Genomic DNA, 16,655 nt, shown 5'->3' with positions numbered 1-16,655 from the left:
AATAATTACTTCTTCCTTTCTCCAGGTTTCCAGAAACATCTATTGATAATTATGTTAAAAATTATATTGGTCATCATGTATACTTAAGTTATTAAATGTATATAAAAGTAACAAATCTATAATAAAAATTTCACAATTCAGACGTTTCCCTTAATTATTTAATAACAGTCATCTTTTATTAAATCCTTTTTTAGTGGGATGCTAAATGCTCTATATCCATCTCATTTAATCTTTCACCAGGCCTGAGAGGTAAATGTAGATATGCTATTGATATTGCAGATGGGATTCAGAGAGGTTTAGTAACTCACCCAGCTCACATCATGTGAGTGGCAGAGCCGGGATTCAAACTCAAATCTTCCTGATTCCAAAGCCAGGGCTTTTAACCACTATGATGTACCATTTTCACAGTGTGGTAAACCGGCCCCGCATCTGAATAAGTGGGATTTTTCCTGTCCATTTCTCTGACCCCCCAGCACCTCGCCTCCTGCAAACCCCTGTCCTGCCCTCGTAGACACCTTCAGGTGAATGAAGAAGATGGTTAAAGACCAAATAAAAGGTGATATCCACAACAGGAAAGACTCGCTAACAAATTCATGGGGAGATTTGGTTAGCAGATATAGTGAAAGACATTTTTGTGTGAAACAAACCCCCTGATCCTGCTGCTTTTGCTGCAATGTGAAAATATTGATGGAAAAATTTAGCAGCTGTTATTCATACTTCTGAAGAAGGCAAAAGACTTTCATTATAACGATGATTCATGTTAAAAATAGAAGTGCAGGCCAGGTGCGGTGGCTCATGCCTGTAATCCCAGCACTTTGGGAGGCTGAGGTGGGCGGATCATGAGGTCAGGAGTTTGAGACTAGCCTGACCAACATGGTGAAACCCCCTCTCTACTAAAAATACAGAAATTAGTCAGGCGTGGTGGCATGTACATGTAATCCTAGCTACTCAGGAGGCTGAGGCAGGAGAAGCACTTGAACTCAGGAGGTGGAGGTTGCAGTAAGCTGAGATCATGCCACTGCCCCTTAGCCTGGGCGACAGAGTAACACTCTGTATCAAAAAAAAAAAAAAAAATGCAAACAACAGTTTTTAAAATGTACACTTTAGTTCTTTCTACAATGCTTTCAGATGACAGATCTAATAAATTATTATTATTTTTTTTTTGAGATGGAGTTTCGCTGTTGTTACCCAGACTGGAGTGCAATGGCACCATCTCGGCTCACCGCAACCTCCGCCTTCTGGGTTCAAGCAATTCTCCTGCCTCAGCCTCTCGAGTAGTTGGGACTACAGGCATGCACCACCGTGCCCAGCTAATTTTTGTATTTTTAGTAGAGATGGGGTTTTACCTTGTTGACCAGGATGGTCTCGATCTCTTGACCTCGTGATCCACCCGCCTCGGCCTCCCAAAGTGCTGGGATTAGAGGCATGAGCCACCGTGCCTGGCCTAATAAATGATTTTTAATTGATTTTAGTTTGTTCTTTAGTCTTTAGATACATTCCATCTGTATGTGATGATATAGAAATTCAGTTCAATTCTGCACATAGGCACGAATAGCTTTTATATGCCATTCTCTGAGCTGGCTTTTCCAGATGCTTTTCTTCAAGGACTCACAGCGTAGTGAGGCAGGCAAGCTGATATGCACTGAGTCTGGAATTGGAGTTTTGGCTGGGCACAGTGGCTCATGCCTGTAATTCCAGCGGTTTGAGAGGCCAAGGCCAGTGGATCCCTTGGGCCCAGGAGTTTTAGACCAGCCTATGCAACATTGCAAAACCTTGTATCTCAAAAAAAAAAAAAAAAAAAAGAAGAAGGAAAAAAGAAAAAAGAAAAAAAAATTAGCTAGGTGTGGTGGTACATGTCTGCAATCCCTGCAGAAGCTGAGGCAGGAGGATTACTTGAGACCAGGAGGTCAAGGCTGCAATGAGCCGTGAGTGCACCACTGCACTCTAGCCTGGGTGACAGAGAGAAACCCTGTCTCAAAAGAATAAAAGCAAAAATAAAAATAGGAAGTTTTAAAATGATGGTTATGACCCATATAAGAACTATCACACCAGTATTTGGCACAAGCAATAAGAGTAACAATAAAATTCTGAAGCACTTCCACAGAGAGGCAGCACACAGTTCAAACGCCAAGAGCAGACCTGAAGTTTACAGTATCTTCAGCTCATGCCTTTGGATTTGACTAACCAGAAAATTACATTTTCTCCACATCTTAATTGACTAATTTTATCTTTCTCGCAAAGGGGCAGGTTAATTTTATCTGGTTAAAAATCTGCCAAATAAACCAGCATTTTTTCGAAGCTCTGTGGTCCATGATATTTTCTTCAGCAGCCAAACGTGCACCCAGTTACAACTGAGGACAATAAAACAAGTTTAAAAAAATTTTAACTGATATTTAATAAATAAATATTTACATTTATTTATTTATAAAAATAATATATTTTATATATAAACAAATATATATTTTTATCTTATTTATTTATTTATTTTTATTATCTCCCACATTGACATTTATTACATTAATAACATTTCTGGCAAAAACAAGTAACAAGTTCAATAACTGATTTACATCTACAGGTTTCATTTTGATTCATTAGCCAATTTGGAAAAAAGCCATATTGATCAAAGGGATTAAAATTAAAAAGCACCTTTTCCTTGCTACATATATTCTTTAAAACTTCAATCAGGTATCAGATACAAAACCCAACTGCAGGATTGTTTGAATTGACTATGACATGGACTTGTTGCTTACATTTTTTAAAAAAAGTCATCATTTATTTATATAGTTATTTAAAAACCGTATGTTCTATTGGGGAGAAAACTGAAAATACATTTGTGAGAATTGTACTCCATAGTAAATAGCCAAGTACTTACACTGAATTGTGTCACTGAGAACCTTAACCCTACTCTAAGACATCTCGAGATAACTTGCAATTATCACTTATTTGGTGATATTTTTGGTATTCTGGTCAAGTGCTGAAGGGATTTTACTTCAAAATCTAGGGTTAGAATTCAAGCTTCCAACACTCCCATACCCAGGTAACACAATCAATCATGAATATTCAGAAATCAATACCTCTTAGATCATTAACATTTCAGAGCTATGCCTGATAAATGACAGTCTAAAAATAATATAGAAATAATTAGCTGAATTTATACTCCTGAAGCCTCTTCATCTTTAGGCTTTATATTTACAGTGTTGTCCAAGAAGAATTAAAGAAAAGTTACACTAATTATTTTGTCAAGCTCTATTCCAGATATCTGCTTAAGACTTGCAGTTTAGGCAGAGGTGAACCGTTATCTTCTAAAAGTACACCACACGACTTCTTGTAGAACTAACAGTAAAATACATCAACCCAAATCTTATGAAGGCAGCACATCTTTAGGAGTAACTAGTATATAAAAAGTATCAACATCAGTGGTTTGAATATAAAAATTTATTTTTAAGTCAAAGTATGCAACAAATAAACCTACAGAAAACAGATTTTCCCATCACAATCTGTTGCTTTACCAAATAATATTGTGAAAACACATTCCTTCAGTCATTATAAAGTTCTTAAAATACAAAAGAAATTAAATCTGTAAGAAAGTCTAGTAGACCAGATGCTGTTGTCAATACTTGTATGTTGGTGGTTATGCTTTCAGTACATCCCACGCCATCCACCTCCACTCATGCCACCTTGCCCGTGGTAACCTCCACTGCCTCCACCACCACGGGCATAACCACCCAAGCCATCAGGAGTACCATATCCTCCACTGTAATTGTTCCCCATTCCCATTCTTCCAAGTGATCCATAACCTCCCTGATTATCCATTCCATCTCTTCCATAGCCTCCCATTCCAGAACCTCCCATGCCAGAGCCACCTGCAGGAGTAGAATTCAAGAAGAGTTCAATATATTGATGTTGCATGTTATTTTTATCTTTAGACATGGCAGCTACTGCATCTTCATGTGTCACAAACTCTACATCTGCTTCTCCTGTGGCTCTGCCATCAGCTCCAATATCAATATGAACTCGTATTGGATTTAATGGTGAGAAGAAATTAGCAATGTCATTTTCAGTTGCACGAAAAGGCAACCCTCTCATATGTACGAAATGACCACCATGAAAACCTGAACTTGCATCACCAGCTCCACCATAGCCATGCCCTCCCATACCTCTTCCATCTCTCATTCTGTCATCAAAGCCATCATTCCCATAGCCATAATTATTATAGCCACCATAGTCATCAAAACCTCCATAACTTCCACACCCAGCTCCATAATAACCCCCTCTTCCTCCTATTGGTCTATCATATGGTCCCGGTCGCTGTCCCAGCAATCTTTTTGGTGGATCATAAAATCCTTCGATTTCATTCCTGCTACTTCTGAAGATCTCAATATACCTGTGCCCTATTCTTTCCTTGTGTTTCCCCAGAGCATTTTCTGTTATCTCCTTTGAAGCAAACTGCACGAAGGCCTCCCCTGTGCTTCTCCCCTGGTAGTCCATCATCAATGTTATCCCATTTGGCACGATTTCCAACCCTTGAAAGAACTGAACTATTTCCTCTTTGCTGCAACCAAATGGTAGTCCACGAAGTCTTACTGTCCCATCTCTAGCGTCATTTGGACCATTATGTTTCATAACCCAATCCATCTCAATACCGTTTGATTTAAACGCCCCTTTTACTTCAGATACCCTGTCAGGCGATAGTTACGCCAGCTCTGGTGCTCACGGGGTCCAGTCGAGAGGAGGGAAAAGTCGTTTGCCTCGTGTAGCGCCGGCCACAACGGTTCCCCCAACCGTCTCTTTTGGTGGCAACCGCTTAGGGAGCTGCGCAGCACGGCGACTATTTATTTATTTTTTGAGACAGAGTTTCGCTTTTGTTGCCCAGGCTGGAGTTCAATGGCATGACCTTGGCTCACAGCAACATCTGCCTCCCCGGCTCAAGCAATTCTCCTGCCTCAGCCTCCCAGGTAGCTGGGATTACAGGCATGTGCCACCACACCTGGCTAATTTTTGTACTTTTAGTAGATACAGGGTTTCACCACATTGGCCAGGCTGGCCTGGAACTCCTGACTTTGTGATCCACCCCCATCAGCCTCCCAAAGTGCTGGGATTACAGGCGTGAGCCACTGCTCCTGACATATTATTTATTCTTATATAAAACATATATTAATATATTTTAATAAATGTATATTAAATAACATATTACTATATTTTATATATAATATATAAAATATATCGTTTTTATTTCTATGTAAAAAGAATATTTAAAATTATATAAGATTATATATATTATAGAGAGATTATATACATTATATATCATACAGAGAGAGAGACAGAGAGAGAGGCGGGTGATTAAGATTGTTTCCAACATTACATGTGTGCACAGGCTTGGTCATGACTTTCTCAGAGGAAAACTGTGTTTTCTATTTGATTTCCTCATGTTCACCTCAGTTTGGTTCAATGCCACTGTGAAGTGTCTGTTATAAGTCATGTACTGACAGGGGCCCAACATTTCATACAGATCCTGCAAATGTAAATCTGTAAAACTGGAAGGAATTTCATCCAACCTCTTGCTTGATCCTTTCATTTTGTATATCAGGAAACTAGTTCAGTGGGTGATTTCCTCAAGGTCATGCGGCCTGTTAATTACAGAACTGAATCTAAAATCCAAGTTGTCTGATTACTAATACTGTTTTCTTTCTTTCTTTTTTTTTTTTTTGAGACGGAGTTTCGCTCTTGTTACCCAGTCTGGAGTGCAATGGCGCGATCTCGGCTCATCGCAGTCTCCGCCTCCTGGGTTCAGGCAATTCTCCTGCCTCAGCCTCCTGAGCAGCTGGGATTACAGGCACGCACTACCGTGCCCAGCTAATTTTTTGTAATTTTAGTAGAGACGGGGTTTCACCATGTTGACCAAGATGGTCTCGATCTGTTGACCTCGTGATCCACCCGCCTCGGCCTCCCAAAGTGCTGGGATTACAGGCTTGAGCCACCGCGCCCGGCCTTCTTTTATATTTTATTTAAAATATATTTTTTTAATATTTAAAAAAAATTTTATTTACAGCTTCCTCAGGTTGAATTCTTTTCACTGTGCCAAACTATCTCTGCGTTGCTATTAATTGTAAAAAGTAGTCTCTTAGAAGTTACCAACTTCACCAGCTATGATAAGGCCTTCTTTATTGGACCATCTCACCTTATATATTAGTTAAGACTTCACAAATGCTTATTAGAAAGGAATTTGACTTGCTGTTTTTCTCATTACTTCAATTGGTATGTACGTCAAGAAGTGGAACTCAAGTTCAGATGAGTCATATTCATATTTCATAACAAGGCAGCAGCAAATTTATAACCAATGTTATTGGAGAATTAGGATTAAATTTAACAGTGAGACCAAAGGAAAAGTAATGGATTCTCAATATCACTGGCGCTCCCCTTGGTTTGAGTTGTCTTTGAATTTGCAGGGGACACAGGAATCAAGTTTCCTAGACACCACTCAGGTAACTATTTTGGTGGTCTGGGAGTCAGACCATGAGCTGGGTTCTCGGAGGTACAGCTTGAATTTCCTCTGTCGTATCCCCTGCTCCCCAGCCTCTTGTCCTTATGCCTCTTGCAAACTCCCAACCTGGGATCAATCCCACCCTAACCCATCTGCCTTCAGGTGGTAGTGAACTCTTGGAAAAGCCCACACAGCTATGTCAAGTGGATGGCCACAAATTCACACTTCTGGGCTAAATTGGGCCCTCAGGGCTGCCATTCAGTTTTTGGTTTTTTGTTTTTGAGACAGGGTTTCACTCTTGTTGCCCAGGCTGGGGTGCAATGGTGCGATCTTGGCTCACTGTAACCTCTGCCTTTCGAGTTCAAGCGATTCTCCTGCCTCAGCCTCCAGAGTAGCTGGGATTACAGGTGTCCACCACCATGCTTGGCTAATTCTTTGTATTTTTAGTAGAGACGGGGTTTCACCATGTTGGCCAGACTGGTCTTGAACTCCCGACCTCAGGTGATCCACCCTCCTTGGCCTCCCAAAGTGCTGGGATTACAGGCACGAGCCACCACACCCAACCCCATTGAGTTTTTATGCTTCTCTTTGTTAAGCTGTCTCCTTGTTCTTACCAATTCTTCGCTCATTACTCACTCAGTCCTCTTAGCAGATGCCCTCACCTCCTACTTCACCTAAACAATTTGTCAAATCCCCTCTCCCGTTCCTACTGGCTCCTGTGAGTCTGCACTGATCTCTAGTCTGAAGAGTCTGGGGAGCCTCTCCTGCTATCAACATTCCTACCAAGCTTTCCACCTAATTTCCCGCCATCCCCTGGGACCCTGCTTCATCAGTAATCGCCTCTCTCATAATCTCTGATCTTTCTTTGATGGCTCATTCTCTTCAGATTATGAACATGATGAAGTCCTGCCTATCCTAAACAAATCAAGCAAAAACTTCTCTCGGTTCTCTGTCCTTTAGCTATTGGCCAATCTCTCTTCTCTTTCGGAAAGTTTTCTGAACAATGATCCTCATTTCCTTTGTCAACTTCCTCAACTCCTGTTCATGCCTCAACCTCCCTGAGTCTAATTTCTCTTCACTGCCTCCACTCCTATTCATTTGTGTGTTCATTTGTTCATCCATCCATTGCATTCAATAAGTATTTATTGAACAGTTGCTAGGTTATTGCTGCTAGGTTAATGCCTCCATTGTTCTAGGTGCTGGAAAACAGCAATAAACTCCGTAGCAACTTTACTTGCAAAGTCACATATTCTAACAAATATTATTCTTTTAAGACATTGATTAAAAAACAGATGTAAGATACACAAAGTAACTTCATGGTATTGGTCAAGGCTTCACTTATTCCCCAATCTGTTACCTACAAAGATCCCCAGTGTGGCAGGTTGCAACTGCCTCTGCCAGGCCAGAACCCCACATCCACCCATCTGCTCGCTGCCTGCCCTCTGGAGTTCCTAGAAATGTCAACCTTAAAAGCACATCAATTCAAACACAAATATATCTTTAGGGTTTGCCCTGGAGCTCCAGAAGCTTTTGGTGAAGGGAGGTGAGTGCTGTGGGCTAGTGGGAAAGAACCAGAGGAAAGGAGAAGGAAGAGGAGCCCCAGGAGAGAAAAAGCTAAAGATTATGGACCATTCCACTAAAAGATTATGGACCATTCCACTAAAAGATTATGGACCTTTCCACTAAAAGAGTTTGAACCTTTCCACTAAAAGAGTTTGGACCTTTCCACTAAAAGATTATGGACCTTTCCACTAAAAGATTATGGACCTTTCCACTAAAAGAGTTTGGACCTTTCCACTAAAAGATTATGGACCTTTCCACTAAAAGATTATGGACCTTTCCACTAAAAGAGTTTGGACCTTTCCACTAAAAGATTATGGACCTTTCCACTAAAAGATTATGGACCATTCCACTAAAAGAGTTTGGACCTTTCCACTAAAAGATTATGGACCATTCCACTAAAAGAGTTTGGACCTTTCCACTAAAAGATTATGGACCTTTCCACTAAAAGATTATGGACCATTCCACTAAAAGAGTTTGGACCTTTCCACTAAAAGATTATGGACCGTTCCACTAAAAGATTATGGACCTTTCCACTAAAAGATTATGGACCATTCCACTAAAAGATTATGGACCTTTCCACTAAAAGAGTTTGGACCTTTCCACTAAAAGATTATGGACCTTTCCACTAAAAGATTAGGGACCATTCCACTAAAAGAGTTTGGACCTTTCCACTAAAAGATTATGGACCTTTCCACTAAAAGATTATGGACCTTTCCACTAAAAGATTATGGACCATTCCACTAAAAGAGTTTGGACCTTTCCACTAAAAGATTATGGACCTTTCCACTAAAAGATTATGGACCATTCCACTAAAAGAGTTTGGACCTTTCCACTAAAAGATTATGGACCTTTCCACTAAAAGATTATGGACCATTCCACTAAAAGAGTTTGGACCTTTCCACTAAAAGATTATGGACCTTTCCACTAAAAGATTATGGACCGTTCCACTAAAAGATTATGGACCTTTCCACTAAAAGCCAAGGCCATGATCAAAAGATTATAATAACAGCAGGAGTAGTAATAAGTCAGGAAAATCAATACTTTAATATTAAATTCATTGCAACATGTGGAAAGCACACAAAAGCAAAGCAGAGAGGATGATAAAAATCATGAAGTGTACTTCCCAAAGGAAGCTGTTACTCTGGTGTGTTTCCTGCCAGTAGGTATTGCTCTGTACATATTTGTGTACATCCAATACAAAGTTGATATCTCACTGTAAAAGCTGATTTGAATATACCATTTTTCACTTAATAGTCTATTATGAGATTTTTTTCCCTTCATCTCATTAAATGTTCTTCAAAAGCATAAAGTTGTAGAAACATGTAAAGAATAGATCCTAATAGACTGCAGCAAGGAGTTTAGACTTCTCCTGAAAGCAGTGGGAATTCCCTGGAGAGATTTTCTTCACCCCCGATTTTTTTTTTAACTAATTGATTTTTTTGGAGAGGTTTTCTAAGTCAGTCAGGCTACTTGAGGAATAATGGAATAATTCACATGCAGTACAGTAAAAGTCACCCTTTTGAGGTGTATAGTCTGATGAGTTTGCCAAATGCACACATGTAATGTCACCACAACCAAGACATAATTTTTCAATTACCACATAAAGTCCTTTTGTGACCTTTATGCAGTCAATCCCCTTTTCTCAATTCAATCCCAGCCACCATTGTAATCTGACGTATTTGTTTTGCCTCTTCCAAAATGTCACATAAATGAAATTATACAGAATGTTACCTTTTATGTCTGACTTCTTGCACGACTTGTTTATTCATTCACCAGCTGCTGACATTTGAATTGGTTTTGGTTGTCGATTTGTAGTTTTCTTTAAGGGCTTTGTCTAGATTGATATTAGGGTAATGCTGACTTCATCAAGCAGTTTGGGAAATATTCCTTCCATTTCCATTTTCTGAAATAGTATGTGCACGGTTGCAATAATTTCTTTCTTCAGTATTTGGCAGAATTTACCAGTGGAGCATCTGGATCTGGAGTTTCCTCTGTAAGCAGATTTTTAATGGCAAATTCCAATTCTTTTACACATGCAGGACTATTCCCGTCATCTTCTCCTCTTAAGTGAGTTTTGTAGATTGTGTCTTTGAAGAACTGCATCTATTTTACCTTTTTCAGACTTTTTGTTAATAATGTTATAATCTTTTGATCTTTTCATGTCTGTAAGATCTACAACAATCCCGCTCCTTTCATCCCTGATGTTAGTATTTTGTGTCTTCTCTCTTTTTTTTTCTTGATTACTTTGGCTCAAGGTTTATACATTTTGTCCATCATCTCAAAAAGCCAGTTGCTGGTTTCATTGATTACCTCTGTTTGTTTTCAGTTTACCAGGTTTATGCTCTTATTCCTGTTATTTTCTTCCCTTTGCTTGCTTGGGTTTGATTTGCTTTTCTTTCTCTCATTTCCTAAGGTCAAAGGTTAGATTGTTTATTTGAGATCATTTTTATTTTTTAACATAAGCATTTAATGTTATATATTTTCCTCTAGGAACTGCCGTAACTGTATCCCTCCAATTTTGATAGGTTATTTCTTTTCATCTTCTTAAAAATATTTTCTAATATCTCTTGTGAGTTCCTCTGTTAACCAGGAGTTATTTAGAAGGGTGTTGTTTAATATAAAATATTTAGATACTTTTCTAGATACTCTCCTATTATTGATTTCTAATTTTAATCGGCTGTGGTCAGATAACAGAGTTTTATATGATATTAATTTTTAACTTTTTCTTTTATGTGGAGATGGAGTCTCACTCTGCCACCCAGGCTGGAGTGCAATGGCACTATCTCGGCTCACCGCAACGTCTGCCTTCTGAGTTCAGGCAATTCTCCTGCCTCAGCCTCCTGAGTAGCTGGGACTACAGGCACGCACCACCACGCCCAGTTAAATTTTGTATTTTTAGTAGAGACGGGGTTTCACCATCTTAGCCAGGCTGGTCTCAAATTCCTAAGCTCAGGTGATCTGCCCTCCTCAGCCTCCCAAAGTGCTGTCATTACAGGTGTGAGCCACAGCTCCTGACCAATTTTAATTTTTTAAAAAGTTATTGAGGCTTGTTTTATGACCTAGAACACAGTCTATTTTGATGAGATTTCATAAGCATGTCAAGTGAGTATATGTTCAGCTATTGTTGATTAGAGAGTTCTCTAAATGTCAATTAGGTCAATTTGTTTAATAGCACTGTTCGCTATAGTCATACTGATTTTCTGTCTACTTTTAGCAATTATTGAGAGAGGCCAACATATATAAAGAGATGCTCAACATCAACATCACTAATCATCAGGAAAATACAAATGAAAACCACATTGAGACTGTCTCACACCTGTTAAGATGGCTATTATCAAAAAGACGAGAGATAACAGGTGTTGGAAAGAATGTGGAGGAAGGGGAACCCTTGTAGACTGTTGATAGGAGTTCAAATTGGTACAGCCATCATGAAAACAGTATGATATTTCTCAAAAAATTAAAGCTAGAGCTACCATATGATCCAGCAATCCCACTACCAATATATATGCAAAGGGAAAGAAAGCAGTACTTGGCTGAGATATCCACACTTTCATGTTCACTGCAGCGTTATTCACAATAGCCAAGATATGGAAACAACCTAAATATCCATCAGCAAATGATTGGATCAAGCAATTGTCACACACACACACACACACACACACACACACACACACGAGGTGGAATAGAATTCAGCCTTAAAAAAGAAGGAGATTGGCTGGTCGCAGTGGCTCATAACCTGGGATCCCAGCACTTTGGGAGGTGGAGGCAGGTGGATCACCTGACCTCAGGAGTTTAAGACCAGCCTGGCCAACATGGTGAAACCCCGTCTCTACTAAAAATACAAAAATTAGCTGGGCGTGGTGGTGCATGCCTGTAATCCCAGCTACGGAAGAGGCTAAGGCAGGAGAATAACTTGAACCCAGAGGGCAGAGGTTGCAGTGAACTGAGACCATGCCATTGTACTCCAGCCTGTGTGAAAGAGTGAGACTCTGTCTGAAAAAAAAAAGGAGGTCCTGCCATCCTGCCATCTGTAACAACATGGATGAACCCAGAGGAAATTATACAAAGTGAAATAAGGCAGGCACAGAAAGGAAAATACTGCATGATCTTACTTAAATGCAGAACCTAAAAAAACCAAGTCAAGTCAAACACAAAGAAACAGAATAGAAAAGTGGTTACCAGGGCCAGGGAAGGGAGGGAGTAGGGAGATGTAGGTCAAAGGGTGCAAAAGGGCAGTCTTATAGGATGAATAAGTCTAGAGACCTAATGCAGTGGTCCCCAACGTATTTGGCACCAGGGACCAGTTTTGTGGAAGCCGATTTTTCCCTGGACTGGAGAGGGGGTGGTGATGGTGGTGGGCAGGAGAAGTGGTTTAAGGATGAAAAAGTTCCACCTCAGATCATCAGGCATTAGATTCTCATAAGGAGTGTGCAACCTAGATCCCTCCCATATACAATAGGGTTTGCACCCCTATGAGAATCTAATTCCACTGCTAATCTGAGAGGAGGTGGAGCTCAGGTGGTAATCTGAGTGATGGGGAGCAGCTGTAAATATAGATGAAGCTTCTCTTGCTCACCCACTGCTCACCTTCTGCTGTGTGGCCTGGTTCCTAACAGGCCGTGGACTGGTACTGGTCCATGGACTGGGGGTTGAGAACCCCTTATCTAATGGACAATATGAGAATTACAGTTAATAACATTGTATTTTATGCTAGAAGTTTGCTGAGACTACATTTTAGTGTTCTTACCACACACACAAGTAAATGTGTGAGATGATGGCTATATTAATATGCTGGACTATAGTGACTATTTCAGTATTATGAATACATCAAAACATCATGTTGTGTACTTTAAATACATAGTACAATAAAAATATATGAAAATTATTGAGAGAAGTGTGAAAATTTCTAATTGCAATAGTATATATATTTCTTTTTTTGTTCAGTTATGCTTTGTGTATTCTGAAGCTCTGTTAAGTATATGTACACGTAGGATCATTATGCTATTTTGATGAAATGACCATTTATGTAATGTCACTCTTTATCCATGACAATATTCCTTTTTTCTGACATGTAATTTGGCATTAATGTAACCATTTCAGTTTTATTTTATTAGTAATTTCATAATTACTAATTATTTCATAATGTATCTTCCTTCCATTCTTTTACTTTTAACCCGTCTGTTTTTATTTTTAAGGCAGGTTTCTGACAAACAGCATGTATATGGGTCTTGTTTTTTTAATCCAGTCTGACAGTCCTGGCCTTTTAACTGGGCTTCAGCCACAGCTGTAGCACTCAGATAGTCTCTCTTTCTGGCCCCTTGCCCCCTCCCCAGTCTTTCTCATAAGTACCTGGTAGAGGCCAATGGGAAGAGCTTCCAAGTGGATGCAAACTCCCCCTGTCTGGTGATCCTACCTACTCCAAACCAATGTCCTAACCCACACTAGCTTTTAAAAATGTTAAAATTTTAGATAATTTCTGTCTCCCCTCTTGTAAGGTAGCCACCTCTTCCTTTCTTGCTCTGTCAAAGGTGAAACAATATTTGAGCCTCATTTATCCTCACAGAGTTTGTCACTCTTTGGAATTCAGTTTACCTTCCAGGGAGACTGGAATTCAGTCTCTTATGACCTCAGCTCTTTGATGGGCCATTGAGGAGGCTGGCAAGGTGTTTTGGCCACAAGAGGATGGAGGTCTTACTAGGGTGGTGCCACAGGAGAAGGAGGAATTTGGAACATATTTGAGAAGTAAATGAAGAGGGCTTGAAGATGATGAACTGAAGAGGGGAAAGAGATAAAAGGAGGAGTTCAGGATGGCTCCCATGCCCAGTTTGAGCAGTGGAATAAATGTTGACGCCACTTACTAATAGTAAAATGGATCGGGGGGAACATCAAGAGGTCCCTGTTGCATGTGTGAAGCTGTTGATCACATGGATGTGTCCAGTCAGCAATTGGACACTCAGGGGAGAGCTTTGTGTGATGATTTTCCTGTGAGAGTTTACAATATAGAGATGATATTTACAGCCTTGGGACTGGATGGGACTACCTGGGGACAGAAGGTAGAGAGGAGAGGCTGCCTGTGACTGATCCCAGGGACAGTCCAGCACTTGACACAGGATGGAGGAGGCGGAAGGAGCATAAAGGAGAAAGAGAAGCAGTGGCCAAGGACACAGAGGAAAGACATCCCTTGAGGGAAGATTCTAATCTGGATTTGGTGGGAATCTGTAAGTCACAAAACACTGTGCTTCATTCAAGAGAAACTTGAGATCATAAAAATCTACTGGCTCTCTCGAGACTTCCTATTGCTTATGGAATCTTGGGCTCAGGACCTTTCATTGATGCCAAGCAGATGTCTGCTCCTGCTAAGGCAAGGGCTAGAACCTCTCTCTTTCTAAGACCAACTGCAGCAAAAATTAAATGGGCTCTTGAAAAAATCCTACTCCAAATCCCTTAGGATCAGAATGAGTCCTTCATTTGGAGCTCAGTAAGATTTCTGGTAGTTGCATGCAGGTATGTCCTTTTTTTTGCCACTTTACTAAGCTTTACAGATGTGCATTGGCCAGAAGGTTGATGCTACACTTCAAATATCTGTCTCTTCTCCCTCTGGGGCAAGTGCCCCATGGTCTGATGGGTGCTGGCCACATCACACAGATTCCTTCTTTGGTCTTTGCATGTGTTATTGTGAAATCTACTGGTTCTTCAGAGGAGACACGCTCTGTTGAATAAGAGAAATGTGGTCAAAGGAACATACTAATGAGGCTGATTAGATGGTTTTATTGGTTGTGACCTTTTAATTTCACTCTGGGAATGTGTTGGTTTTTGTTGTAAAAATAAATCATGCATCTCATATTTGTTTTATTTGGTGTCTGGATCACATGTAGACCTATACTATGTAACAGGGTTTAGAAAGAAAATAATGTTAGTGTGTTAGATTTTTTTTCAGGCACTTAAAAACAATATTATGCTCCCCTTAAACATTCTGATTGAGAGAATGATGAGACGAGCTGTATGAAGGAGGGCGAGATTTTGGATGAGAGCACCTAACACCATCAATGCTACTTCTGTCTCCTTGTGACTGTAAAAGGCCACCAGTTTGAACATGCACCTAACACACTGATCCAAGGATCTGATGCTATTGGCTAAAGGGAAGTGCCCAGTTCCCAGATTAGCCTTTTTTTCTCCTCTAATACACATAAATTTGAAACCCATCTTGATCTTTGGCACCAAGGATTTGGATTCAGATGATCAATTTTAGTTAGTTTGGGCATTTCTGTCATCATGTGCCATCTTAAGGATCTTAGTTCTTTCTACTAACCCCAGGGAAAGGACTACCATGACAGTGCTGTCATGGGTGTCCCCCACATGAGCAGTGTTCCAAGATGGCCCTTCCTCTCCTGCCCCTGTCCTTCCTTCGCTGCCCAGGATGGGGAGCACTGATGGCCTAGTGGTGATGCAGCATTGGTCTTGGGGCACCTGGGATCACACTGGGAGGCATTTTCCATTTGTCTTTCTATAGAAACCAGTTGCTCCAATTCATTCTCTTTGCACATTGCCTCTTTTAGGATTTTATCTTGTTTCTTTTGGTTTATTTGGTGGTGTGGAGATTTCCTTAATTCAGAGGAAAGTACAAGTAATAAGAAGCAAGCTGTGATCACTAGCAAAGTTTACCACCTGGCTCTGCTTCTGGGTATGTTAACTGAAAATGCTTAATCTAAAGAGAGTCTGTGAATTTAAAAGAGAAAAAGAAGTTTTGGTTTTTATGGAACTCAGATATCCAGATCAGTCCCTCTGTCTCTTTAGAGCTCCTCTAGTTTGGCCTGAATGTTGTGGAAACCTGTTCGTTGCCCCAGAGCTGTGCAAATGCCCTGGGGGGCAGAGGAAAGCTCTTTCTCATGGAGGTGTCTAGCTCCACATTCCTGCTTCTCCTGAACTCATTCAGGTTTTGGACTGTATTGCCATCTGCTAGGTGCTATTTTGGTTCTATGCTATGACAACTCATACATGAAACAGACCATGCCTTTGGTTTACACACACACACACACACACACACACACACACACACACACGTGAATGGGAACACATGTACATGCACGAATACACACACAGCCACTAGCACGAGGCATATGGTTGGCATGCAGAGGGAATGTGTTTGAGAAAAAGGAGTGGAAATACACTCCACAGCAACATAACTTCATATTTAATATTAGACAGACATATTTAATATTAGTGGTATTACGATTCTCCAGAGAAATAGAACTAATACGATGTGTGCTCATATAGAGGAAGACCTATTTTAAGGAATTGGCTCCCATGTTTATGAGGGCTAGAAAGTCCAAAATATGCAGTTCAACTTTGAAGGCTGCCAGGCTGGAGAGTGAGGGAAGAGCTGATGCTGCAGTGCCAGGCTGAAGGCTCTCTGCAGTGAATTTCTTCTTGCTCAAGGGAGGCCAGTCTTTCGTTCTATTCAGGCCTCAAGCTGGTTGGATAAGGTCCACCCACATTATGGAAGGCAATGTACTTTATTCAAAGTCCGTATATTAAAATGTTCATTTTATCCAAAAACACCTTCACAGAAATAGCTAATTTAGACCACATATCTTGGCGCCATGACCCAGCC

General features: G+C 40.3%; 1 protein-coding gene and 1 long non-coding RNA gene across 2 annotated transcripts; both read right to left on the bottom strand.

Annotated features, from left to right (window-relative positions):
- Positions 1-3,417: 3,417 nt before the first annotated feature.
- LOC100407750 (heterogeneous nuclear ribonucleoprotein H3) lies at positions 3,418-4,705 on the bottom strand. Its single transcript, XM_017965404.4, has one exon. The coding sequence runs from the start codon at positions 4,633-4,635 to the stop codon at positions 3,640-3,642; it is 996 nt and encodes a 331-aa protein (XP_017820893.3). The 5' UTR covers positions 4,636-4,705; the 3' UTR covers positions 3,418-3,639.
- A 4,098-nt stretch (positions 4,706-8,803) lies between these two features.
- LOC144579833 (uncharacterized) lies at positions 8,804-13,741 on the bottom strand. Its single transcript, XR_013528263.1, has 3 exons — positions 13,394-13,741; positions 12,632-12,708; positions 8,804-10,452 (listed from the first exon to the last, which is right to left on the bottom strand). It is a non-coding gene; the product is annotated as an uncharacterized LOC144579833 (long non-coding RNA).
- Between the last annotated feature and the right edge of the window lie 2,914 nt (positions 13,742-16,655).

The sequence above is a fragment of the Callithrix jacchus genome, chromosome 16 (genome assembly GCF_049354715.1).
Source record: "Callithrix jacchus isolate 240 chromosome 16, calJac240_pri, whole genome shotgun sequence".
In the NCBI taxonomy this organism is placed as follows: domain Eukaryota; kingdom Metazoa; phylum Chordata; class Mammalia; order Primates; family Cebidae; genus Callithrix; species Callithrix jacchus.
Note: the sequence above shows the minus strand (reverse complement) of the source record. Positions and strands in the feature narration are given on the sequence as shown.

Coding starts and splice junctions, on each gene's coding strand:
- LOC100407750 (XM_017965404.4), bottom strand. CDS start 4,635: ATGGATTGGGTTATGAAACATAATGGTCCAAATGACGCTAGAGATGGG.